General features: G+C 36.7%; 1 protein-coding gene across 1 annotated transcript in view; it reads right to left on the minus strand.

Annotated features, from left to right (window-relative positions):
- The window catches only part of Mmp2 (Matrix metalloproteinase 2), a 164,752-nt gene that overhangs the window by 116,141 nt on the left and 22,306 nt on the right, over positions 1-26,305 (minus strand). Inside the window, exons 3-4 of the mRNA XM_074100612.1 lie at positions 4,404-4,526; positions 2,619-2,791 (exon numbers count right to left, since the gene is read on the minus strand). Of these exons, the coding sequence (XP_073956713.1) occupies positions 2,619-2,791; positions 4,404-4,526 (296 nt within the window). The remainder of the gene's footprint in view (positions 1-2,618; positions 2,792-4,403; positions 4,527-26,305) is intronic.

Raw genomic sequence — 26,305 nt, forward strand, 5'->3', positions numbered from 1 at the left:
CAGCTATCGACCTACATTAACTTACTATGCATGTAAATTAAGTATTTGTGCGTGTAACTTATACATGGATATTAAGTTTCCATGATAGGTATACTTAGGCAGTTTATTGAATGTTAATTTATTATGCGTACAGTTAGATTGTTTCGAAACATGTGCATCAGTAGATTACATACCTGTACCACCTTATGCTTTGTTGGTCTTTCTCATTCCTAATACCTGAATGCCTACTTCTGCTGAGTGTTTTAAAAGTCACAGGAATTACTAAGCAATTACTACGCCACATAAAAGTTGAAATAATATTTGGAACTTACAAATATTGGATTGGGTAAACTCGAGAAGGTATATGAAAAATTGCCCATAATCTTCAGGAACAGTGGCGTGTGTCGCCCGATTCCTACGTTCCAAATTAGTTTGAAAGTGGTGGTTGGTTGGCCGGATTTTCCAGTGGTCCAGTTGGTAGGACACTTTTGCCCGAGTAAAGCTATCAGAGGTGCGGGTTCAAATCCCGTCAGGCAAAACAAAAATATTTTTTTTTAAAATCTTAATATCATATGAGTTGGGGTAGGTATTTCGCCATGGAAAGGTAACTGGTCACTTATAAATTCGTAGCCGCGCCACCCTGCAATGTAACGAGACTTGCATGGTACTTGTATTTCTTACACCATTTAACTTAACCCTCTCTATCTAAACCTCTAAATAGCCAAAAGGTATCAAATGGAATTGTAAACTAAACTCCAGGGTTGGCCAAGTGCGTACCGCGGTCAGCCATGATTCGCGGCAGAATATCGACGCGGGCGGCGACGAAGGGACATATTCTTTTAATTAAGCTGCCCCGAAAGCGTCGTAACTTTTACGATGTCCGTGATTTAACTATTATTTGTCATCAATCCGAAGCGGTCTTAAAGCAAATAGCGCTGACGGGGTGTAACGAATAAAACTAAACGTGTCGGATGTTAGAGCCTTGAGTGTTTTAATGAATTCGCAATATTTAGGTGGATATCAGTCGATGTCGATAAATATCAACATTACCTACAGAGAGGACTGAATCACGCCTCTGAAAATGTGATTCGAAAATAGTCAAAAATACTGATGATCTTAAATTATTGAGCATATAGTTAGATAACATCAATTTAGTTTATTGTGTCAATTAGTGGGTAATCTACGAGTAATGTTATATTCAATCGTATTTTCACTGGTGTTAGGCTACCTACTAAAAGAATAGAGACCTAAAATTTCAAAAGGAGATTGTTAGTTGAATTGTGATTGTGATTCATCAAAGTCGATGAATGTAAACCACAAACTAGAATAAATTTAAGAAAATAAAACTGCTGCTACCTAGGAGACACGCAAAAAAAGAACTTACGAAAATACTAGGTATTATTAATGCTATAAATTATTCGAACTTTTTGTTGTTTTTTCTTCCATAGGTCATCATCCCAGCCTATTTACGTTCCACTGCTGGGCACAGGCCTCCTCTCAGAATGAGAGGGCTTGGGCCGAAGTTCCCACGCGGGCCCAGTGCGGATTGGGAGCTTCACACACACCACTGAATTGCTTCGCAGGTTTGTGCAGGTTTCCTCACGATGTTTTCCATCACCATAAAGCTCGTGGTAAATTTAAAATGTAATTCCGCACATGAATTTCGAAAAACTCAGAGGTGCGAGCCGGGGTTTGAATCCACGATCCTCTGCTTGAGAGGCCATAGGTCAAACCACTCGACCACCACGGCTTCGACGGCTTCCATAGGTACAGTCAAGTGTAAAAATATGAACTTATTCAGTTTCAAAAATAAGTAGGTACTTACCACAGACTCTTATTCCGACGCAATAAGGCCGTAGTAACATATTTTGCAACTACTACTTATTTTTGCAATTGACTGTTCATACCAAATAGCTATTTACGTTAGGACATTGAAAGCTTTTCCGCAAAATACACATACTTTTCGGCGAAAGAATAACGTGAGACAACCAAAAAAAAGCGTGAAGCGGAATAGTGTGTGTAGTTCCAGATCCGCACGGGGGTGGCATGGATTCCATTCCTGTGATTTTGCTGAGTGCCAGTGCCTAGATAACGATGATGATGATGATGGCACCAACCGGTCGTTATTCATAGCTTTGCGGTATTAACTATAATAAACCTAGACAAAAGTATATAAGAAGTACCTAACTGAATCCAATAGTTCCTATCCTATCCTATTGTTGGTAGTCGAGTAGGAACATTAAAATTTTAATTACAAAAAGCGACGACTTCATATTAATTAACCCTTTTTTCTTTCGCCATTAAAATTACTTTTTACTCTGATTTATTAGATTTCAATAATCTAAGAATCTTCCTTTTTTTGAAGTCTGTTAAAAATAGAAAAAAAATAGTTTCATGTACTGTTGAGGGCGCCATCTATGGAAATATTATAAACTAAGTTCACAGCTGCCATCTGTGATCGAGTAGAACCATCTTTCAATGTTTATAAGTTTAATATTGGTTATCGTGAATGCCGCTAGATGGCAGAATATTTGTAAGTCAGCTACTCAACACTAGATGGCGCTTAGTGTTGCAACTTTTTTTAACAAAGTTCATTCAGATTAAATTAAAACTATTGTAATAAGATCGATTTATCTTACCTCCATGTTAGATTGGTGTGTTTCCACTTGGCCCCTTGGAATGTAAATCTCTTCTTTCGATGTGAATTTTCTTCGAAGCCAATTTCCCTGTCGGGTCTTCCGCATCGCTTCTTACCCAACAATTCTTTCGTAGCTTCGTCTACTTCTCCTGTCACTGGAATGCCGCCAAACTCCTGAAAAGCGAAAAAATAAAGTGAGATTTAAACAAAACGTCTTTTAAAAGCAAAATGGAGGTACCTACCACATGCTTTTGAAAATGGCAGTGCTTTGATATTGAACGATAGAGATCGTATTTAATTTATCTAAAAAGTTGCTTGACCATCGTCGGGCGGGGTCCAATTTAAAAAAATTACTTAAATACCTACCTATACAAATATCAGAAAACTGTTTTGCGCGTGAATAAGCGATGTTATTGGTCTAACAAGGAAAATTCTAACACAAAATTTAATTAAGCGAGGCACTCAGCAGGTGTCCGAAATAAGTGACGATGCGGCCGATCTAGGCAGAAATTGCAAAATAATCTGCACCTCGATTATGGCTAGATATTAAAGCTTAAAGTTATGTCATACTAATGTCGATCATTTTTATACCGAACCCCGTCGTCACACTTACATGCAAATCATTTTTTTTTCTTGTGTCACTCGCTAGACCTCTCCTTTCTAAAAGCGTAGGTACCTAATGGAATTAATGAATGTCCCTTTGCAGGCAAGAGAGAATAGAACTTCGCATAGCGTGTAGTTACGCTACGTAATAGACATGAGCTAGTAGTTCTGGACGCGTTCTTGAGATAGCTGCGGACAGAGGTATTGGAATTCTGAGGTACCTACCTAATACCTCTTCATCAGCTGTAGGATAACAGTATTCACAGCCGAGTAAAAAGGAAAGAGATTAGTGGTACCTACAGAGCTGTTCAAGGTTGAAGACCGTGGGAACAGTAAGTAGGTATCAGTTGCCAGACTACAAATGAGGGAGAAAGATGATAATAAAACAAACGTGAGCAGCAACTTGATTTTCACTGCTCAAAATATCGGAAAGAGCCACCCACAATGGAAGTGATTGAAGAAGGCCTACGATAAGAATTTGGTGAAAGAAAAGATGAGCCAAATATAATTTGTAAAAAAAACAAGTCTCGCAACTCAGTTTTTCTACCGTAAAAAGTGGTGAGATCCATGTAATACCAAGTCGGTTAACTTATTCAGTCCCTACTTAAGGGTCCTTCTGTCTTAAGTTACTACGTAATTAGCTAACCTAACAACATCTTATAGTGACCATATCAATATTGAAAATCTTATATATTTAAATAAATAGATTGACTTGGCCATCGCATGTAAACACAACGTACCTATCTCACGAGTAATACAAATTATTATTAAATTAGATTGTGTAGTGAAATTAGATATTTTAGTTTTTCCTTGATTTATACACCAAACACTAATTGTATTCTAAATTTGAAGCTTCTATGTCTGCTAGAAGTGCCTTATGATGATAGGTCAGTCAGTCAGTGAGTGACAAAATCAAGAAACTGACTGTAATTTAAAATATATCGTGTTTATACAATGCCTGCTTGGTTACTGAAAGTTCAGACTTCTAGTTTTATCCATAACGAAGTTATATATAAGGGAGTTGAAAATGGCCTGAACTGCTTCGAGAAAAGAATGGTACGGCCGTGCCGCTTTATTGCTTGACTTGGCGGGGGCACTACCGTGCCCCCAGATTTATAATGCAATTATTATTTTACAGCATCAATCAATCAATCGCATTGCTCACGAGTATTTTGGTACGTACTTGTAAGGTTTTAATCGCGATCCTGAAATCGTCTTCGTAGTATTCGGCAGCGTCTCCGCTCACCAGATTTTGAACCTCGGGCTGGCCCTGGCGTAGGTAACCGAAGGTTTGCAGGTAACTTTTCTGGAAAAAAAGAAAATAAAGATAATTTCTTACTGGAAACTCGTGTCTCTCCTTCGTTCATTCGTTCACTGCTGAGGAATGCGACCATGAGTAAATTAGGCCGTGATTGGACAACCCACACTGGGCACAACAAATTAAAGAGTAATCTTCATTTCTTTCTTCTTCTTTGTCGGAATCACTATTGACAGAGTGGTCGTGGTCATCACTTCAGGCGTTGGTGGCAAGCTTCACAACATGCCGCCACTCCTCCCTGATGGCCGCCTTCCTCGTGCATTCATGTAGTGATGGTGAGCTTTATTTCTTTAGTTGTCCCTTTTATGGTTGGGCATACATTGGTACTATGCTTATAAATTTAAGCAATTGAATGATAAGTAGGTAGTGTTATTATTTCATAAGAAAAAAAAGCGACGGTCCCTAAAAAAAACTGCCCGCTATACAATCGTTTTACAAATTTCAATTTAAATATCCTTAGTAACCTGAATAAACTCACTCTTCCTCAAACATCCTCCGAAAGTTTATAAATGCCATGATTTCTTTACGAGCTGTTTCCATGACAGTATGACAACAATAGGCTAAATTAACGTCTTTGTGCCTTTTTGTTTAGATTTTCATCTTATCTAAAGTCACCCTTCTCCAAGGGACGTTTAGCCGGTGGCGGTGTAGCTTCGTCTTTACGCTCGCATTTAATAAAAAGACTATTAATTTTCAATGAGACCATTTTTAAGGCCACAATTATTTGGCTTTTTGTAATTGTGATTAAAGCAAAAAAATCGTGTGGAGTAAGTTCGTTTTAACTCATGATTCTTGAACATTAATGGATCTCCGCGAAGTAACGCCTGTTTCTCTATTATACATAGAATTTTAGCAGTATAATGATTAATTAATTATATTATATTGTACATATTTTCTACCGGGAGTAGATAGCTATTAATATTGAGACCCGATTAATTTGAGAACTATCACCATGTTTATGGGTATGGTTATGGATGACAGAAGAAATTGCGGGTGGATGTTAATGTTGAGTAGACCGAGCTCTGCTTACACTTATTTTTTTGTACATACATAGGTGACGGCACCAATCATGGACATGTTAATCACAGTAGGTAGTATCCAGTAATGGACAGCAAGGATATGGCTTATGATCATCAGTTATCTGCACATAAGTGTTACTAGTTTTAGAAAAAGTAGCGTCCGTTTCTTAATATTGGGTTAGCGGAAAAAATATTCCATTATTGGTTCCTGTCCATGACTGGTGCCCTTAACTAGTCTGTATCAGTACATTCTCGCTACCATTGTTGAAAGTTTACTATGGTAACTGCGGCCTACATCTTGTATAAAATATTAGTACCTAGGCGACCGAGCTGTACTCGGGCTAAAACACGAATATATGTACAAGAATTGCTCGTTTAAAGGTATTAGATTAGATAGATTTTATATTCTTAGGATCTTCTAATTTACCGGATTGACAGCTGTTATTTCAGTAGATACAATTTATAGGTACAAGTAAATAATAAATTATAGAGATGACAGCTGTCAAATCCGACCAATTAAAATATGTTATGTAGGTATAAAGGAAACCAATTACAGACAGATTCAACTACAAAAACGTATTATTAACAAAGCCACGCGTGTGTAGGTACCTGGCAGCCCGTGGCGCCGCTGCTTGTTTGCAGAGGATGCTCGCCTTCACGACCTAATGAAGACTTTGTTTAAGCAATCTGCGGTCTATTATTCACTGGCTTACTTATCTCCGTCCTAAATACTTTTGCGTGCTCTGCTTATTTACATACGCTAGGTAAAGGACCGGTGTACCTAACTACCCAAGATGGACAATTTAAGGTAAATTAAGGCAATTCCAGCCTCCTTTTATGGGACGGGGACGTTTACTTATTTAAATGAAAGGGATTCGGGAAACGGTTTACTGACAAACATCTGTAGCCCCGGCCCGTAGGTACATAATTAAACAGGTACTTAGGCATACAACGATTCAGAGTTATTTCACGTTTCTGTACATTGTAGGTACATACATATTACCAATTACAATACTGAAGGTACCTATTACCTACTTTGATTCTGCATCCCGTCAATCACTGTCTCAATATTAAAAGTACCAATATAAAAAGTAGAACTGACTGACATTCTTTTATTTATAAAGCAATATGATACTTGAACTTTTTGTTGTCCAGTTAACTAATGGCCCTACATTAATCAATTAGGTATTTTATTTATAATTTGTTGGATTATAATCATAATCATTTATTCATTTGTCCAACATACGTAACATTGATTTGGTCTTAATTATGTTCTTTGAGTATCACTATGTGGTGCCCCAGGGCATACAAATATTGCCTTATATTAAACCTATTTACTCATTTTTTAATTCATACATATTAAAAACAACATATATTTAAGTATATTCTAAAAATTCCTGATGGAGTAGTACACCTTTTCGGCCAAAAATATTTAGTTTTTTTTTTTAAATTCGTATATGTTGTCAATATCATGCATAGCCCTCGGTAATTTGATATATATTATGAAGCCATTCCAAGTACGCTCTTCTTAAGTAAAACTGTTTTAGATTTCATGCTTATAGCTTGTATAATACGACTGTGCAATGTTATTTATGTAGTCGGAACGCTGCTTGCGATGATGGATATTGCCTCTGTTCCTAATAGATCCCTAAGAAGGCAGGGCAACGGTGCCAGGTCAACAGGTCCCGATAAATCTCCAGAAGGACGGCCAACAGACTATATCCATAAAATAACGCTAATTTTCCAACAGTTAACAGAAACGAAACCGTGTTAATTGATTGCCATTTTGTGAAGATTTATTATTCGCCGATCGTTTGGTTTCAGATTTTGCATTTATTTTGGAAGATTAATAATATTTATGAAGTATGTATATTTCTAGCTAGATAAGAATACTAGGTAGGTACGCATAGGATGGGAAGCTCTTGTAGAATAAGCAATGGAGACACCTTAACGTCCAAAGGAAGGGGTGCGGTACCCTTAGTGTAAGTTTTCAGTTACAAAATACGTCTCGATCGCGTACGTGTTAAAATCTCAATTTATATGGAAACACGAACAGCGCCTCTAGCGGAACGTTTGCGATGTTCGTGTTTCCATACAAATTGAGGTTTTAACGCGAACGCGATCGAGACGTATTTTGTAACCGAAAACTTACACTAAGGGTAGGTACAGGTAAGTGTTGTTTTCGTCTGTGTGTAGTAATAGGACAGGATGATGGGTATCTATAATAATGGTAAGTATATGAGTATTTTTGGCAAACATTCGAACTCTGCTCATATCAAGGGTAACCCGTTGTCAAAATTAATTTGCCTTTGAGTACTAACTTCATATTATTGCATATTAAATATGTTTTTGGTAAAAAAATATTTTTCAATACATGCTTTTTCTGCCGATTGTACTTTTTGTTGACTGTACTTGCATTGGGACCCAAACTATATTTGCAGACCTTCGAAATTTCAAGTCGATGCCAATAATCGTTGAAGAGTCCATCCTGCGGAGACGATCCTAGCCTGACTACCAGGATGTGACTACCAGATTATTGTATTGTCACGCAATTTGTTTACATGGAAGTTGGTCGAATTTAACTTGAAAGATTTGATTACAGACAGACAGACAGACAACGGGACAGGTGAAACTAAATAAAAGCAATTAAAGAAGTCAATGATTTGGTTTTGGTGGGTGAAAGCTGTCATCCGTAAGCCCAGCATATTTATCACTAAAAATCTCTATTATACATGGTAGGTAGGTGTAAACAAAACGTTAGGTAATAATTAATATACTATTTTATCGGGCCAGACGGATATTGGTATCACGAAAACTATTAGTCTGGTATTTAGTGTCAAGATTAGTGCCAGATAAGTACTTAATAATAAAAGGCCGTTTTTCTTTCATATGTCTATAAATAACCCAAGTAAATAAAAACAAAATCGTATGCAAGCCTGAAAAACTAACGCGTCTTATTCAATTCAGTTTTTTATACAATATAAGAAACTAACTTAATGATAAGTAAGTATGTGTCTGTCTGACCTTTAATCTTAGGCAAGAAATCAAGCACCGAATCGCGTTTATTTTTCTATATTTCTCATTTAAGATTAGTTCCCAGTTGGCACAGCAGGAAAACAATTAATCAGTAGGTTGTAGGTACCCACACAAAATAAAGTTAAGGTGTCATTTTGTTTCAAGGAATTCATTAAGATACAAATCTTGCTTTTTTATCACCGAATAGCCTGCTACATCAGTGTCCTCCCTGTAATCACCGATTTGCGTGTTCTAATCAATATGGGTCTTAATAGGTCTTTGGCACCGGGGCCCCAAATTGGCGACAAAATGAATCCCGAGGCAAATGTAGGGCGCCGTAAGAGCCGCCGCCGAATCACTAATAGGTAAACGTTCGTGACGCTACCTATTTCGTCCTGTAATTAATTGACAAATCTCAGTCATTACCGTGTGCTACTTTCGTTTTATTGCAAACGTATAAAACACTAAAACAAGATACAGTTGTCTGATTGGAGGATCGCGTAGGTACCTGAGGCAATTAATTTCTTTAGAAGTGTCTTCGCGCTGTGTCTGTAAATTATTGATCACGATACTGAAGTTAATTCCAGTTAAAACATCTTCTCCGTTAGTTATAAATAACTTGACCTTTCTAACCGCAAAATAATTTAATATAGCCTTGAAATCAATATAGATTGGATGAAATCCATTAAAATATGTTAACGTTCACTTAATCAATTTCAATTAAGTTCTTTTAAATAATTACGCAGTCATTTCCGTGTCGGCACTGAATATCATTACTGTGCCCCGCAGTAGCCTGCACCGGCTAATTAAGGAAGATCGAGGGTTGCATCGGCGCCGGTTGGTGCGCCTGCGCCCGAGCACGGCGATGACATCTGCCGTCACTTTACCCGTCACTTATAGCGATCCCGATATGGAAATAAATGACGCCTCAACTCAATCCATCATTTACATACATGCCTAAACAAAATTATGAAAGTGGTAATTTGGAATTTATGTCAGATATAAACGCGGCTGAAGATATTTAAGGTATGATGAAGTTGAATAAGATATGGGCGACGTTAATTTGATTGAACGAATAAATCAGAGAGAGATAGATAGCCTTACATTTTTTTATTAAAAACATTTCAATAAAACAATGACGCGACTCTCACTTCCGAATGTAGGTCAGTTTTAATCAAGATATGACGCGTATATGAGTTCGCGGATCAAGTTCGCCTAATTTCGAAGTTATTCGCAAAGCAACGGTTCATTTCCTTGTGCAACACCGCGTCTGCGCGCCTTCAATTTCATAAAATTAGACATTCTCAGAATTCGAAGCATAATGTCATATAAAACGATCTCTCTGGTAAGTAATTTTAACATCATTTTCGACGCAAATAACATTGGGTTAATGTCCATGCACGTGTAACATTAAAGGAATGAGCGGTTAAACATATTTCCGGTGTAATGTGATGCGATATCAGTTTGAAGGTTCAGATTAGTCAGTGAATATTAATCTCATTCGAAATTTAGGGGACAAAGAAAGAGATTTGAATTTCAAATCTGCAAGTGACACATGTAATTACATTAGCGGAAACAATAGCGGGATCGTGCTCATTGTTTGCCGATGTCAATGGACGTTGTACGGCGACTGAACTAATGCAATTTTCCTGTTCTCCCGTAATGTATGGCGTAAGTGTATGGACCCTATTAGTTCGCGATGATACGGCGAAATATGACACTCAATAACGTTTCCATTACGGAAAATACGGTGTACATACAATTTACATGTGTCGCTCGAATATAATTAGGATAGGACTAAGGAGTGTTAAAATATTTAAATGACTGTTCATTGAAACATAACTTTAAAATGTAGTATTTGCGTATACCTACGTACGGATAGTTGGTTGATACGTGTGTACAATTATTATACGTAGATACCATTGTTTAGGTATTTACAGGCACAACGAAAAACTAAGACGTGTATGTACTCCTCCACGCGAGCCTAGCAGACATTGAAGAATGTAGGTAAGGTATATATATTAGGGCGATTTTCTTTTCTACCTACTAACTACTAGTCTATTGTATTGCCAGTATGATGATGACTAAAGGATCTGAGACGTGGGCGCTAACGATGGGCCTCATGAGGAAGTTTAAAGTCACCTATGGAGAGGGTTATGCTCCGGGTTTCTCTACGGGATAGAATCAGAAATGGTGATATCCGCAATAGAACTAAGGTTACCGACATAGCCCGAAGAATTGCGAAACATGAAGTGGCAGTGGGCGGGACACATTGCTCGATGATGGCCGATAGGGTCAGAAGGTTCTCGAATGGCGAACCGGTAGATGAGCTGTCGGTAGGCCTCCAAAAGATGGAGCGACGACCTGGTTAAGATCGAGGGATCGCGGTGGATGCGGAAAGCACAAGACCAGTCAGAGTGAAGAGCCTTGGGGGAGGCCTATGTCCAGCAGTGGACGTCTTTCGGCTGACATGATGAACTACGAGTCATTATTAAGTCTGCACGACCTAGGTACCTATCTTTTGAAAAACTGGTTGGGTCTGAAAGAGGTTGCAGATCTTTAAAATCAAAGACATTGTGTTTTTTTCAGGGCTAGGGGTTCCTGTAGCGTAATAATTATGCGTTATCAATTATCAATCATTAAATTTCTGATTTAATTTGCTGAAACAATTATAGGTGCCTACACATTGCTTGTATATTCAAACACACTTTTTTTTAACAATGGGGATGAACACGAACGAAAAATGGACATGATAACCAATTTTCTGCTCGAGCACACACCCAAGCGAAATATATATTACTTATTATGTATGTAAGCGCTCATCGAACAAAATTATTCACTGGTGAACCCGTGTTGTCTAGACGCAAATTAAACTTTTAACTACATTCTCTTCTTAAGAGTACTAACTAAACCAATTAGCAACGTTATTTTAATAAGTCTACGTACGAAAACATCTTTAAAAGCTAGTTCTTAGGGTTTTCGTAATTAAAAAAAATAGTTTTTGCTAAAAACATTTTCAATACAAGCTTTTCTTTTTGGCCGTACTTTCTGTTGACTGTGTAGGTACTTGCATTGTCATCTAACCTCAATATCAAATTTGAAGTCAATCAACCATTGGAAGTGGATCAAAATTAACTTGCAAGATTTGAATCAAATAAACAAGCAAAAATACAAAGAGAAGATAAATGAAAGCTAGGATTAACAGTGCATGAGTGGATATTGTGCAATCAAGATTGATAACAGTTAAACATACTTCATGATGAAAATTATTAAAGTGATAAATAAAACGGCTGCTGACTAATAATAAAAAACCGGCCAAGTGCGAGTCGGACTTGCGCACGAAGGGCTCCGTACCATTATCTATACGAAATTAGACATTAGCAAAAAACGGCAAAAAAACAAGTTTGTTGTATGGGAGCCCCTCTTAAATATTTATTTTATTTTAACTAATTTAACTATTTATTTTTAAAGTGATTATAGTAACTAAAGATTTTGTGAATATTTCAAGCGTCTACCTGTTGCCGTTATTAATATCAAGCAAAAAACGGCAAAACAATCACGTTTGTTGTATAGGAGCACCCCTTAAATATTTATTTTATTCTGTTTTTAGTATTTTTTGTTATAGCGGCCACAGTAATACACAATCAGTGAAAAATTCAAGTGTCTGACTATTACGACTCAAGAGATAGAGCCCTGTGACGGACGGACGGACAGACAGACAGACAGCGGAGTCTTAGTAATAGGGTTCCGTTGGCACCCTTTGGGTACGGAACGGAACCCTAAGAATAAGTACACATAATTTAAACTTATATTGTTAAAGTTTAATATAACACCCCTAGCTCTGCTTAACAAACCCCACCATTATTTTGATTTCAGAAAGTTTATTTAATAGTAGTGCTGGCAGTTACAGCTTTTTAATGAACTCAATTGCGACTCTCCGTGTGTGCCGTTAGCAAAAAGCTCTACACTTGAACGCTTTAATCCAATACCTTGTTTATCAGTAATTATAATAAATATTGATAATGATATTCATACAGCGTCTGCGCGCACGACGTAGTCTGGTATGATAATGCGCTGCGCACTCTGGATCTGATTACAATCGCGATTCCCGAAGAGGAGTACGGCGAGCATCTTAAGCGTGAAGACGACCTCTGTCGCCGCAAGATAATGCAGAACCTATAGCGCATGGCAGCGCACGAAATAAATATTCATATCAATAGATCTCTCTGGTTTATGAGCTTTACAATACTGTAAAGCTATCTTTGGCATATTACAAAGCTTCTATAGTTTATCCTAATATAGCTTCCTGAAGACGCCATTTATAATGCGCCTCACGACAAGAACAGTTGTCGTGTGCATGCGCAATTTGATTTACAGGCGCGTGGGAAAATCCAACTAATATTTTATGATAATAAACGGGCCGACGGCATCCCACGTCGTTTCTGGTTCACAGGGCAGGGTACCCTATTTTATGGGCTGGACAAAGGACGCGACGCGATGCTTAACACTGATATCGTGACTAAATGCCTGGCTGGATTACGACGTAGACAAAAAACACAAAGCGCTAATATTTTATGCTTAACACAAGGTTGACGAGAGGACTGCTTGGCAGCTATGAAAAACAAATTGTGTCGATGATACTGCAACGCCCGTAACTATCAATGGCTAACGCCGCGTAACCGACAAAAGTAGCTTTTGAGATTTCGCGGCTGGTAAAACACAAAGATATTTAATTTGAACGCTCTCCTGTAAAATTTTGCTATCTATGTTCAAAGATGATTCAAATGACACATGATGATTATGTCACTTTGTGAGGCGGTAACTAATTTTTTATTTTTTCCAACAGAGATATAATGCTTGAAAAAATGAAATTACATTAAAACTGCTGATTGTTCGATTTGAACTCAAATTGGCTAACAAATTGTTCAGTTACTGCGTAGGCACTGTGTTATATTAACTTACTTTCTTTAATGAACGCCCTGACAATGTTGTTTCAATAGGCCGCAATTGCTAAAGGTGAGGGTTATCGGTAAAAATAAAAACAGTAATATAAACGAACTTATTAATTTGCAAGATTGTTCATCAGAGTAGGAAAGTGACACTCCAAGTTTTGAATAAATTATATTTTAAAATTCAAATAAGACTTTCAGTTCGATAGCGTAACTTTTAAACCAACAAATAATGCTATTGCCACTTTTAGCACTTGGTACCTACATGCAAAAGTATCGATAGTTTGCGTAACAGTAGGAGGGACTCCAGTTCCGTCAGTTTGGCATCTGTCATTTGAATCATGTTAGAACAAATAGAATATAATGATACGAGTACGTGACATTAGCCATTGTTGATTACGCGCTATTGCAGTATCATCGACGATTTAATCACTAATTGTGCATTTAACCTGTGACTAGGGCATCTAATTCGTTACTAAATCGGTCATTACAATCAATCGGAACCCATTATAATACGAAATTATTTTTAACAGTCAGGTACATTCTGAAAGTAGCATAGGTAAAGAACATTAGGTACCTAAACTATGTATGTATTTTAATACAAATTTTTTGATGATGAGTGAAATGAACGTATGTATGGTCTTACTGACATCATGTCGACAAAGACCAAAACACCTGAAATATTCATTATTTCACGAAAAGCTATTATCTGTTGTACGTAAGAAATGCAAAAGTAGAAACAATATTGCTGTGCCGACAATGGTAGTCACTGTAATGAGAAATGGTGAATCAACGTCCAGCTGCACCGCGACGGTTATGGAAGCGGCTACACTGTGCACTTGGGACTGCAATGTTGACTCGAGAAAATGTAAGTGTGTGTATGACACAGGTAGGAGGAAGTCCTTAATAGAAATAATGAAACAAACAAGTATTTACTCATAACTTGATGTGTTGTAAGTGTGAGTGTATTTGAATTTTAGTTCCATTTTATTGTATCCTAATGTAATATAGAAGTAAATATGTAGAAAGAATAAAGAAATAAAATACATTTAATTAACGCCATAAAAACATCACAATTAACATAATAATAGATCAAAGACATAACATACATGACGCTAAATAGGTCCCCACTCAGCATAATGCCACGGCAAGCCGTGGCGCTGATTTTCAGTTAGGACCTTATCTTAAAAGTAATTAAAAAAAAACTTATTAAACTGTATGGCAACACCGGCTTAAACAGTTCAATATGTGTATATTTGCTTGTTAATCTGTTTCTTTTGATTGCGTTGATTCAGAAGTTAGATTGCTTCACTGCTCCAAGGGGTGTAGCAGCCCTGAGTATTTCATATTAATTTCAGCTTGATACCTAGACACCTTCCAGTGACACATTTTGACAGACGGACGACAGATGGACGGACAGACCGGCAGCAAAATGGTCCTAAAAACGGACCAAAGCATAAAAACCGCACAGTAAGCTAAAAGGTGAACAACCACCGAACATTCTTTAAAAACATTTCTTATCTAACTGTAAGAAAAACAATTCTTAAAGAAACCTCGCTCTGATAAAATTTTCAACGAGCCTCCGTCGACTAAATTGGTGTGACAGGGAGAATCCCGACTCCGCTCAGGGCTATTCTTGGACACTGAATATCGCAAAAACGTGTAATGGGGTAGCTTGGATCGAGTTCTCTACTTTCTAACTCTGAATTGCCTTTTGTGGTAAGTGTTACAATTATTGCTTATTTGATTTTAATCTGATCTTGATAGCGCCGCAGAATAATGTCAAAGACTGGCATGGCGTATCAAGCAGGTAATTATCAGGCGATTATGTATCTAGAGCGCTTTAAGCGTGGCTATTAGTTGTAAAGTCACACCTAACCCTACCAGCCCTATGATTATCTTCGTCAAGTTTCTAACAGTTTAAATGTATTTTGTATTTATTGATCAGCTGCACAATGTGAGGGGTCAAAATGACACGACGATTTTTACAACGCAAGTAGTTTTATTAACAAACGGAGATCACGTACATCACGTCCCTAACTCGTTGGTGCGATACATAAAGCTTGAGGGTCATTACAATTTAATTTGGACTTTCCTTGCCTTTCCTTGCTTGGCTGGGGCCATAAGTTTGAAAGTTATCCGTGATCGGCGCCTGGAGCGGGGCCCTGGGACCCAGAGTCACATCAATCACCTGTTTATTGACCTCTGACAATGAACCCTCGTTCTTGAATATTTAATACTTTCCTGCTTGATACGAGCAATTTGGGACAAATCTCGGACATGAATATTGAAATCCTTTCTAACGATTGTTTATTTTAGCCTTTCGGGGATTCTCTGTGCTAATTTTAGAACCTCATACATATGAAATACCTAATGAAAAAAATATGTAAGACTACAAGCTCATCAAGACAATCTATGGCTGCTTATTTAAGTCGTGAGAAAATAACGAATAATATTATTTAATGTAGTTTGAAATAAGAAAACGAAATTAGCTTGGCTTTAATCATGCCAATAATAATGTTACATTGCTTCATGAAAGGACATCCCTAGTCAAGTTGAGTGAACCAAGCTATAGTTAGTGGCGAGTCTACGGGAATGGGGACACGTCAGTCGAGTGGACGGCGGGCTTTATATAGGGAACACACTCCATATAGGGACATTGGAGACCGCGGGAACAAACCTCTTTACATCAACATTCCTTTTACGGACTTTTAAAGCCTTTTTCCTACGATATGTTGGTTGGTTTTTTAGAAAAATATGGCTCTGTCCATTGGAGGACAATTTTGCCAATGTCTAGTAGGTTTTGCCGTTGTACGGTAAAAAAAATCTAGAAAACGAAATATGAGAGGTAATGGTGGACGAACGATGACAGCGCGAATACTTGACCCTACGATATGTTGAAATGGTTTTTAGGCATGTAGCCTCCAATCAAGTGAGACAGGAACAAAAAGATGCCAGTTGCCTGTCACTTTTGAAAGATTCTAATGCGGCTGAATTCTTATTTCTTTTATTTATCCCCAATAAAATAACTGTAATAGAAACTCAAACGCGTTAGATTTTTTCAAAGAAAAAATACACACTTATAGTAATACTTACAAGTTCTAATTAGAATCGTATTGAAAAATGCTATTGTGTTTGTAGACATTATCTATCTATGTATGTACCTACATTGTTTACTCGAAGTTCAAAATTTGTATTTTTAATTTATGTAGAACAGTGTATTTTATTCCAAAGATGCCGTGTACTGCTTGAAGCAAGGTTTAGTGCAGCCCGTTAGGGTGATGAATGGTATACTTAGCTGTAATCTGTTCGACGAAGTTCGCAGCTGTGGGCTCGGGGTAAAGCCAACTTGAGACAAGTGTTGTGGATATCGATTGTATGGCTTAAGTTATTTTCTATCATAGAGAAACATTATGAAAACGGTCCAAACTTTTAAACCTTTTAAACGATAAGTGTATTAGCAAAAAAATTACAAAATATTTTCAACACGGATTGACAAACTTTAAAATAATCCTGGGACAGCTTCGACTGTCTGATGAGAAGAGAAGTAGGAAGACAAACAAAGTACGTAGGTACTAAAGGTACCCCGGAAAAACACAGCAGGTTCTTTATTCTGAGACTAAATTTGTCTGCCAAGAAGCCGTCTGCAGCCAGAAGCTAGTCTTTAAATAATATAATCAATACGCTACAATGTAAACATATGAAATGCACTCCTTGTATTTTAGAGGCTTTGCGGTCAAACTTTTACGAGTTGGGGAACTATAAGTACTTAAGTAGTTCCTGTTTAACCGCGCGGTCTAGTCAGTCATTGAACTGCTGCCAGAGTGCACACATCTCTGGGTCACTGCCATCACTTTCACTGACCGCTCCTCTTAAGTTGGTGCTAAAATAAGTTTGACGTTGGCTGAAAATGTTGGCGTACCTACGTTATACGTATAGAGTCTAAGGTGAACGGTATGTTTGCCGTATGTTATTGAATTCCTCATTAAAGGCCCTCAAGGTTAATGAAACGAAAATTTTAGCTTGTAGACTTGAATATGTGTCTCTTGTAAGTAGCCCATTAGCATACCTAACATATGTGTATTGTAGGTATTATTGGGGTGTGAAGTGTGAAGCTTCTGAACGGATTCGCGTAACCCATTGTAGTGTTACTCGTTTTTATATTGTCGTGTGTCTTGATTGACGCAAGTCTGATACCTATCAGTCATTTTGCTATGACCATTCTAAGGTACAGTCACCAGCATTAATATCTGCCACAGCGGAGCGTGCAAAAATATCTGACACGTCCTTCCGGCCCTAGAAATAGAGTCTTATCAGATTTTTGTGTCAGATATTGGTGCTGGTGAGTGTACATAAACATCGTGTTCATTAAGCAAGGTTCAATGTGATTATACTTCCATTAATTAAAATGTATCTAACAGAAGTGCGCGTCGATAAGTATCCGCGGACATTATCAACCCCGAACACCCTGAATTTGCTTACAAAGTAATGAGTCAATGACCCGACAGCCATATGTTTTGAGGTCGATAAACTAAAATAGTCCGGCAAGGTCGTCGCGACTACTATACAGGAAGAGTCTCGTGAATGCCAGTTTTAATTTTGTCACCATCTATTGGCAAAGTGACGTGTCAACCGCCGTAGAATTACTGCCAAAGATTAGTGAGCACCGACTGGACTATTTTATGAATGTTTTATATTATATTTGGCGAATAGAGATAGTTTTTGGACGACTCTTACGGTCGATGGTATTAATAATTATTCATGACTATATTAGGTAATTGGTGCTTGAGAAGAGTGAAAAGTCGTTTATAAATACAATGACCGATACATTGACGAAACAAAATTCGTACGCCTGCTGGCAAAACATAGTGTTTCGCAACATGCTTTAATTTTAAGATCAATACTAATGTACCAATGTTAAACGAATAAAATATTCTAATTCTGATTCTGATTGTTGGCTCACTTTAATTTGAGCTGCATCGGTTTAGTTTGTTTTTATGTGCTAAGTAAAAGCGTAAATTATATTTTAGTTTTTTAATCATTAGGAGTTTAAATACAGAGAAAGTGTAAACATAGAGCATAAATAGAATTGGCGTGTTATGCCCGTTTGTGGTATTTTTCTATTTTAGTTAGTATTTAAACATTGTAACTTACATTACATAATATTTAGTTCTGCAAACAACTCTACTATATTGATTAATGATGTTACATCATAGTCATAGAAGAGTGACAATGTTTGATTTAACAATGAGCTTGAAACAAATTGACGTATTAAACTCCCTTGTGGTAAATGATAATAATTAATCATTGTGGACGTACGAACAGACAAGCCAATTCGGGTTAACACGAAGTTCACTGACTTTCTGGTCAAAGACACCACCGAGAGAGCACCCCTGCAGTGAGTGCACTTACTTCAAGGCATTAATTACTTATGCATCAACAACGCTAGGATCGAATTACACGAAAATAGCCAGCCCAAAGCTCAAAGGGTTGACTCTAAAAAATGCATGGCATTTAGCATTCTGTCTCTCCTAAAAACGGTAGAGTATGTAGCTATTTTGTTCGATAATTAATGTAGGTCACACAATGTTCATCTATGGTACCATGTTTTATGTTAATTAAACTCAGTAAGTGATACTAGTACACGAGTATAAAAAGACAAACACGAACAAAATCCTTTATCCACCGTTTCAATTATGGCGTAACTCGCGTAGCCCGCAATTAAAAAGTTAAAAACGACGACCAATCAAAATCAAAATCGTCGACTGCACTCGATTCATTCCTCAGATTTGAAGTAGCTGTTAGCATTTAGCATTGAAATAAACTAACCGTGTAAATTGTGATCCAACAGATTCCCCATACAAACAAACAAATGAGTTGTAAAATGCGCCCTTTTAGGAGGAGATAAGAGTGTGAATGGAGGTGGCGTGTGTGAGCGCGGTTCACACGTGTGGATGTAATCCGGAGTGCGCCCGCCCGCCTGCAGAGTTGTCAAAACTCCGCAGCCCACACAGAAACAATAATGTTTTTCAACGTCTTAGATGGATTAAAATGGAAGACGAGACTTGGGAGGAAAAAGAATACGACGAAAAGACAAATAGTCTCACAGCCACCGTCCTACAGAAATAATGTCACGTACACTATAGAATATTGCAAGTACACGTTCCTCCAGACTTTTGCGAGAAAGGATTGTTCTGTGAATGCGCACGATCACACGTCTACGCTTTATTTAATCGAAGTACGATAAAATTTTAAATGAATTTTATTGGGATACAGTCAAGACAGAATTGCTTCATCGTGAAAATTATCGATTGTGGGATGAATTAATGTGACAATGGCTACCCGATTGTGGTTTCACGCTGTCTGAATTGGTTGTTCACGAATAAAAGTGATTCTTTATAGGTATCGTTATTACCACATAATTATCGCATGTAAACTGTTTTGGTGAATACATCCTTTTACAACCTACTTAAGGAATAAACGAGTGGTATAAAACTTATTCTTCGACTATTATAATGAAGTTTTACGACGAGTGAGTCAATGACTTTTATTTTTAGAATATTCAGAATAATATTTATTGCCACACACACACACAAAATTGAATTACGATATTCGCAATATTTGTAAAAGACACTGTTACATTAATTATGTCAGAATGTGTAAATAGCACAACATTTGTTCAACACCTTTTCCGCTGGCTCAGCTGTTTCCAGTTGCGTCTAGCTAGGCTCTAGCTTAATTAAGTAAGCGGAAAACAATGGCTAGGTAATAATTTAGCGATGTCTTGAGAGATTAATTCCCGCGTGGTGCGAGCACTTAACGAGGTCGAGTGACTCAGTCGACGGGCCGGCGCCTGCGACCGACGCGTCCCGTGTGTTCCCTGAGCTTCCTGTGTTGCCAACTGACTTTTGCAAGGGCCGCTAATACTCGGGATTCACCAACACTAGATACAAAGGTCTGATCCTAGTCTCAGTGTGTTTCAGATGTTTAGTATCTCCGCTGTCATGACGGCAAGTTTCAGAGACTTTAATGTGGTATGTCGTTGCAACAAATGCCCAGAATGCGTTTGGGTAAATGGCCAAGTACTATTATTATCATTATTATTACTACTTATAGTTTGTCGCTGATACACGCTGCTAGAGAAGCTACCAATTTGCAGTAGGTAATCGACACGAACGCCTTTCGAGACTTTTTTTTTGTATCAAAATTTACATAAGAGGCTTTGTTGTAACATCGTAGATACACTCGTAAACACGACTTGTATGTATTCTATAAAACTGAGGGTCATCGCGACTAGTATCACCTACTCAGTATTCCAAGCATTCAAAATGTTAAACATGTCAATTGTTCATGAAAAATTACTATCAAAGTCGTCAATTGGATCAAAGAAAAGTATGTATAAGTTTGACCCGTTTGAAAAATGGAGTTGTTTACGGGATGACCGTAAAAGTAACAAAAAATTGGAATTGAAATAAAAAATACAAAAAGATTCCAAAAAAACAATCTTAGGTAATTGTTAACGTAGCCCAAACGTAACTATATTTAACGACTACCCTTTTCACAAAATTAACAGACCTGTTGCAGCTGTGATATCGAATATTGCTAGTATCGTGAGAACCGGTTTGTCAATTTTGACATTTATGTCACGTTTTTGATTGGTTAAAATAACTAAATGAGCCAATCGCACGTAGGACCAGGACTTTAACGTCAAATCTCTCAATACTTACGCCATCTAGCGATATTTTGCTAATGAAACGTAAGCTCCGAAAGACAAATTTAGGTTTAATCAAAGCTGGGCATTTATTAATAAAAAGAATTTGCCTTAAATTAACACTGACTTTTCTCTCATAGCCGTATGTGGATACAATACGGTACTTAATTATCCACGTTTGCTTAAGAAGGTTGCAAGGAGTGGCATGGGTTAAAGGTCGACGCGATAAAATGCAAATTTTCAGTTAGTTACCTAAACATTATAACGGTACATTAATTATCCACGTTTTTAAGAATAGGAGTGGCAACCGACAAATAATGCAGTTAGTTTACCTGATTGTTAAACTTTCGCGATTATAACTTATAACTTATTTTATTCGTATGAATGCTTCATTGAACGTGTAAATTACTTTCCTTATAGCAATAATAGCGTCAGGCTTCATTATGGGAATTAAATACTACGAAGGAAAATATGTGTTAGTTTGTTCCATTTCCGCGTTTACCGAACGACAACTATACTTATTTTGCTTGGCAAACAACGAAAAGTTTGATTTCGATGTTATGGTATAAAGAAAATTCTCTCCTTTAGTGATAAATAGATCTAATTTCAGGAAATAACTACTCACACAATTAGGTATGTCACTCTTTTCTAGTAAAGCAGTGATTCACTGTTTAATCGTGTTATAAAAGAGTTAAGGCAATTTGCTTTTCATAGTGTCAGATAATTTGGAGCGTTGATTTCGGGATACGAGGAGTGACAAGATCCTTGCAAATAGGACTTAAGTAATAATTAATTCACTGCCAAGTTATGACGCGTGTCGCTGCATTCATTATGAAGATTTTAATGAAACTTTAACGTTGGAACTTCGTTAATGTACAATTACGAATTTGAGAGGGTTGCGTAGACTTGTAGGGTTTAAAGGAAATTATGATGATGTTTTATTAACCTATGGAGCGTTGTTGATCGTCTTATAAGTGTAATTACAAAAAGTAGAGCATCATATTTACTTAACTAAAATATTTTTTATTCCGTTAATTTATTAACTTTATCGTAAAATATAACAAAGAAAAAAATTGGTATTTACATAAATACTTAACTAAATTTTTCCTTAAAGGTAAAAAATAATAGTTCAAAATAGCACATAAGGATAGTAGCAAAAAGTATATAGTCATAGAGCATAGAGCAATCATCATCATCATTCATAAATTAAATAACAAATTTTGAGTTCTTTTTGCTTTGTGGATTTGGTCATGGGATAAAATTATTTGATGGAAAAAAAGTTTAGTTTTTGGTAAAAATGTTTTAAAAATGTACGAGCATATACAAAAAAATATCTTGATGGAAGTAATTGCTTTATTGTCGTCTTGTAATATACATGTTTGAAAATCTTGTAAGAAATTATTATATTGAATATTACGTTGAGTGCTGTCATCTTTTTTTTTATTAAGGTTCGATCTATTTTTGATGTGCCAACTTTTGTCGTGTTAAAACTACGTGACTAAATCGTTCATAAACTCTATGAAATTAGTTTATAATTTTCATAGATTAATAAAGCGTAGTCAGTATCTTTGCGGTATGTTCAAGCGACGCAATATTTTACGGTATGAATTTTAATAAAGTTACAGTACGAGTATTGTTTCAGACGTTTCGAAAACAGTAGGTATAAAAAAAGTCTCTAATAAAAATGTTGCACGTAAAATATTTCAGTAATAAAATGAGCGTACCGTCGGAACATTGTAATTTATGTTTACGTCACGAGGAACGTTTTGTGTAATTTGTAAAGTGATCTGGATTAATGGAAAGGTTATATAGCTTACTGTTTCGTGAAAACGAACGGTAAAAAAATTATGTGATTTGCATTCTCAGTCTGCATGCTCTTAAGTGCGAAAATCAAAAGCACATGTTAATCAGCGGAAATATTTAAAAGTGTAAGGGTTGAATGATTGACTTGCTTACAGCATAATAATATATCTAAAGAAAATAAAGAAAACAATTACAATCCATCGCGTGACCTCAAAATCAGTGAAAAGTCGCAACAATAAATTTTATTTTCACGTCAAAACCAGCCGCAAATCCTTCACAACATCCCGGCAAACGGTCACTTTAAAATTATTTACTGCACACATAATTCTTTTGAAAATTTTATGTCGTCATTGTTGCATTCACATTGACGCTCAGAAATGAAAGCGCATTCAAACTTGCATTGAAATTACTGACGCAACTTTATAAACCGCCATTTTATGAGGCTTACGCTAACTATTAACTGACAATGATCAGCTTTAGTAGCGTTATTAATGCTTTTTAACGCAATGTAGTAAAGTGATGTATCTTAAGTACGGAATTAATGTGCTTTATTGCCATGAGTTTTATTTGGCCAGTCTGAATCTGAATCCTGCTGTAAACTGTAATTAAGGACATATTTTTATTTTAACAATATTTGTGATGGCATTTTTATTCTTATGACATGGATCTTTTTGCTGGACTATAATCTGGAACATCACTATGCAGCAGGCGTAATAAAATAATTAGTTCTGTAACTAATAATATTAACCCGTATGTGTGGCCTGAACAATGGATGTCCGGCCACGTCACCCTCTGCAGTCAGTGTCTGGACTGCATCCTTCCAGCAAACAATTAATCCGAGAGTAACATCACAAAGTCGTACACCTGATCACACTCTACTCCTTTGTTTTTAGAGCCAGTATGCTGTATTCTGGCATTCTGGCATTTAAAGTTGTTTGCAACAAGCAAGAATCTCGACACGTGCTTCGTTTTCAGTATCCATAATTACTGGCCAGAGCGCCACCCGCGCGCCTGATACTAATTATGATAGATGATAGAATTCAACAGGTTAGCTATTATTGATCTGTCGAAATTGCAGTTTAATGAAACCTTTATACTTTACGCCATTTATCATTCTAGAATAAATAGGTATACTGAGATAAATTAAAGATTTACCTCAAAAAGTGCTTCTGCCAAATCCGGTCACACATCACGCCAACTCTAACTTTTTAGCACTAAAAGAACAATGACTTCAAAACAAATGTGAATGCCCCTTAATTCTCTAACGTGTAAGACGTAGTTTTACCTTTTTAAAAAGTTAAATAACTGAAGCTCCTGTAAACTGCGCTTTTGTCACTTTTATACTCATAAAATGAACTCAACTGTCTGGGTTAAGACATACGATAGTTCCCGCAACTACTGGTATGAATATTTTTCTACAAGAAAGCACATACGCTCGCGAACTGGAGGTGGTTGAAATTTTCGGTGAAATCACCTGCATAATAGACGAAACACGTTGTAGAGCCGACATCTAGACGAATGACGAATGGAAATGAGCCAGACGACAATGCTTCAGGTGCGCAGCAAGCGCAGCTGGTTTTGTTTAATACACTTAAGCATGACTAACGCAAACACGTTTTCATTCATGGAAGTGAATCGCGTTATTTTGGTGCATTTTTACAATTTTTCTTTAAATTGTCATTAGGAAGACTTGTCACGTTATTTCTTTGTAGTTACACTATTTTTAACAAATTCCACTTTATTAGAATTAAAATTAGAATATATAGACAATTTTGTCGTGTAGCATGGGTACTAATTAATTGAACAACAAAAGATCAAAGGCCGGATTAAGATTTGAAAAAAAAAACACAAAAGTAGTAAATTATTACACAAAAAAGGTATCTGTGAGCATCCGTCCGCGAACGCCAATCATTGTAGAACCTCGAGGCCAATTTGTAATTTTAAAGTTGACTTACCTACTTTTTTATGTTAAGTACTAACTTAATAATATTATACATATCTATAAATAACACCATGTAAAATATGAACTATGGTACGGTAATCTTTTTGTTGTGCTAGTAAATGCAAATGTTACAGTACTTTCAACGTAATAATCAAGTAAGGGACAGTGTTATCCCATCGACTCTAGAATCACTCAAATGAAGTGCTTATTTAAGGATAATACGACTTGAATTCCCTAATCCAAACTGAGATAGTGATATTCCGAGAAGCCTTTCAATGAGCATGATGAGTTGCATCCTGTAGCTACAAATTGTGTGCATTTTGTACTTGATAGATGTGATGCGACTATATTTGAATTATGACCAGGAAATATAGATAATGCTTACAACAGTAACTACAAAAGGTAGCACAAAAATATATCTTTGATTATGAGACTAATTACAATGTCATAGAGATATGAATCAATTTAATGCTAGGCTGGACTCTACTAATTGCTTGAGTGATTTCCCAGACTTTAACGTAATTACTTACTTAATTTTGAGTCAGACATGTAAACTGAGTTAAAAGTTCCCGTGTGGACGTTTTCAATTTGCACAAATACAAATGGAATAACTTCAGAGCGCCGACAATTAACGAATTCGTTCGTACAAAAACCAGTGATTCATGTTCAAGCCTTGTCGATGGAGAGCAATTGTCGCTGCGGCGGAATGCCCGGATTATTAGAAAACGTGCTGTTTGTTCCTGATACGGTACAGTTCAAACTGCCTTAGGTGTTTGTTAGACCGTGTAACATGACGATTGCAGTGTGCTAACTACAGGCGCCGGGTATGAGTCGTAAAGTTCACGTGTTCCCGATCATTGTTCGACAGTAAACTTTCGGTACTGCGTTAGCAGCTCAACGCGTAATTTTATCGACCTATTTTTAATAATCTTTCATTACACGGTTTGGAAACAAGATGCCACCAAAATATCCCACACGACGTCGAAATTGTGTTACCTATTTTTAAGACTTGGTTTTTTGGTAAACCTTTTTTACATTTTCTGCATTCATTTGCACATAACGTAAGCATGCATATACGTCCCAACTTATTAGGAACATATTCAATGAAATCAAAGTTCACTGAAATACGACTGCTTACATACGATATATCATGGAACTTCGTTCGACGTTCTAATAATAAAAGGAGTTGCATATCCAGTATGAATTCAGTTCACATTTCAATATGAAGACGGCGAACCTTTCAATTTTATTATTAAAATAGCCAGTAGATCTAATTATCTTTGGTATATTTATGATTGAAATTGGAAATAAACGAAATAAGATTATTT

This window comes from Choristoneura fumiferana, chromosome 17, assembly GCF_025370935.1.
Source record: "Choristoneura fumiferana chromosome 17, NRCan_CFum_1, whole genome shotgun sequence".
Classification (NCBI taxonomy): Eukaryota; Metazoa; Arthropoda; class Insecta; order Lepidoptera; family Tortricidae; genus Choristoneura; species Choristoneura fumiferana.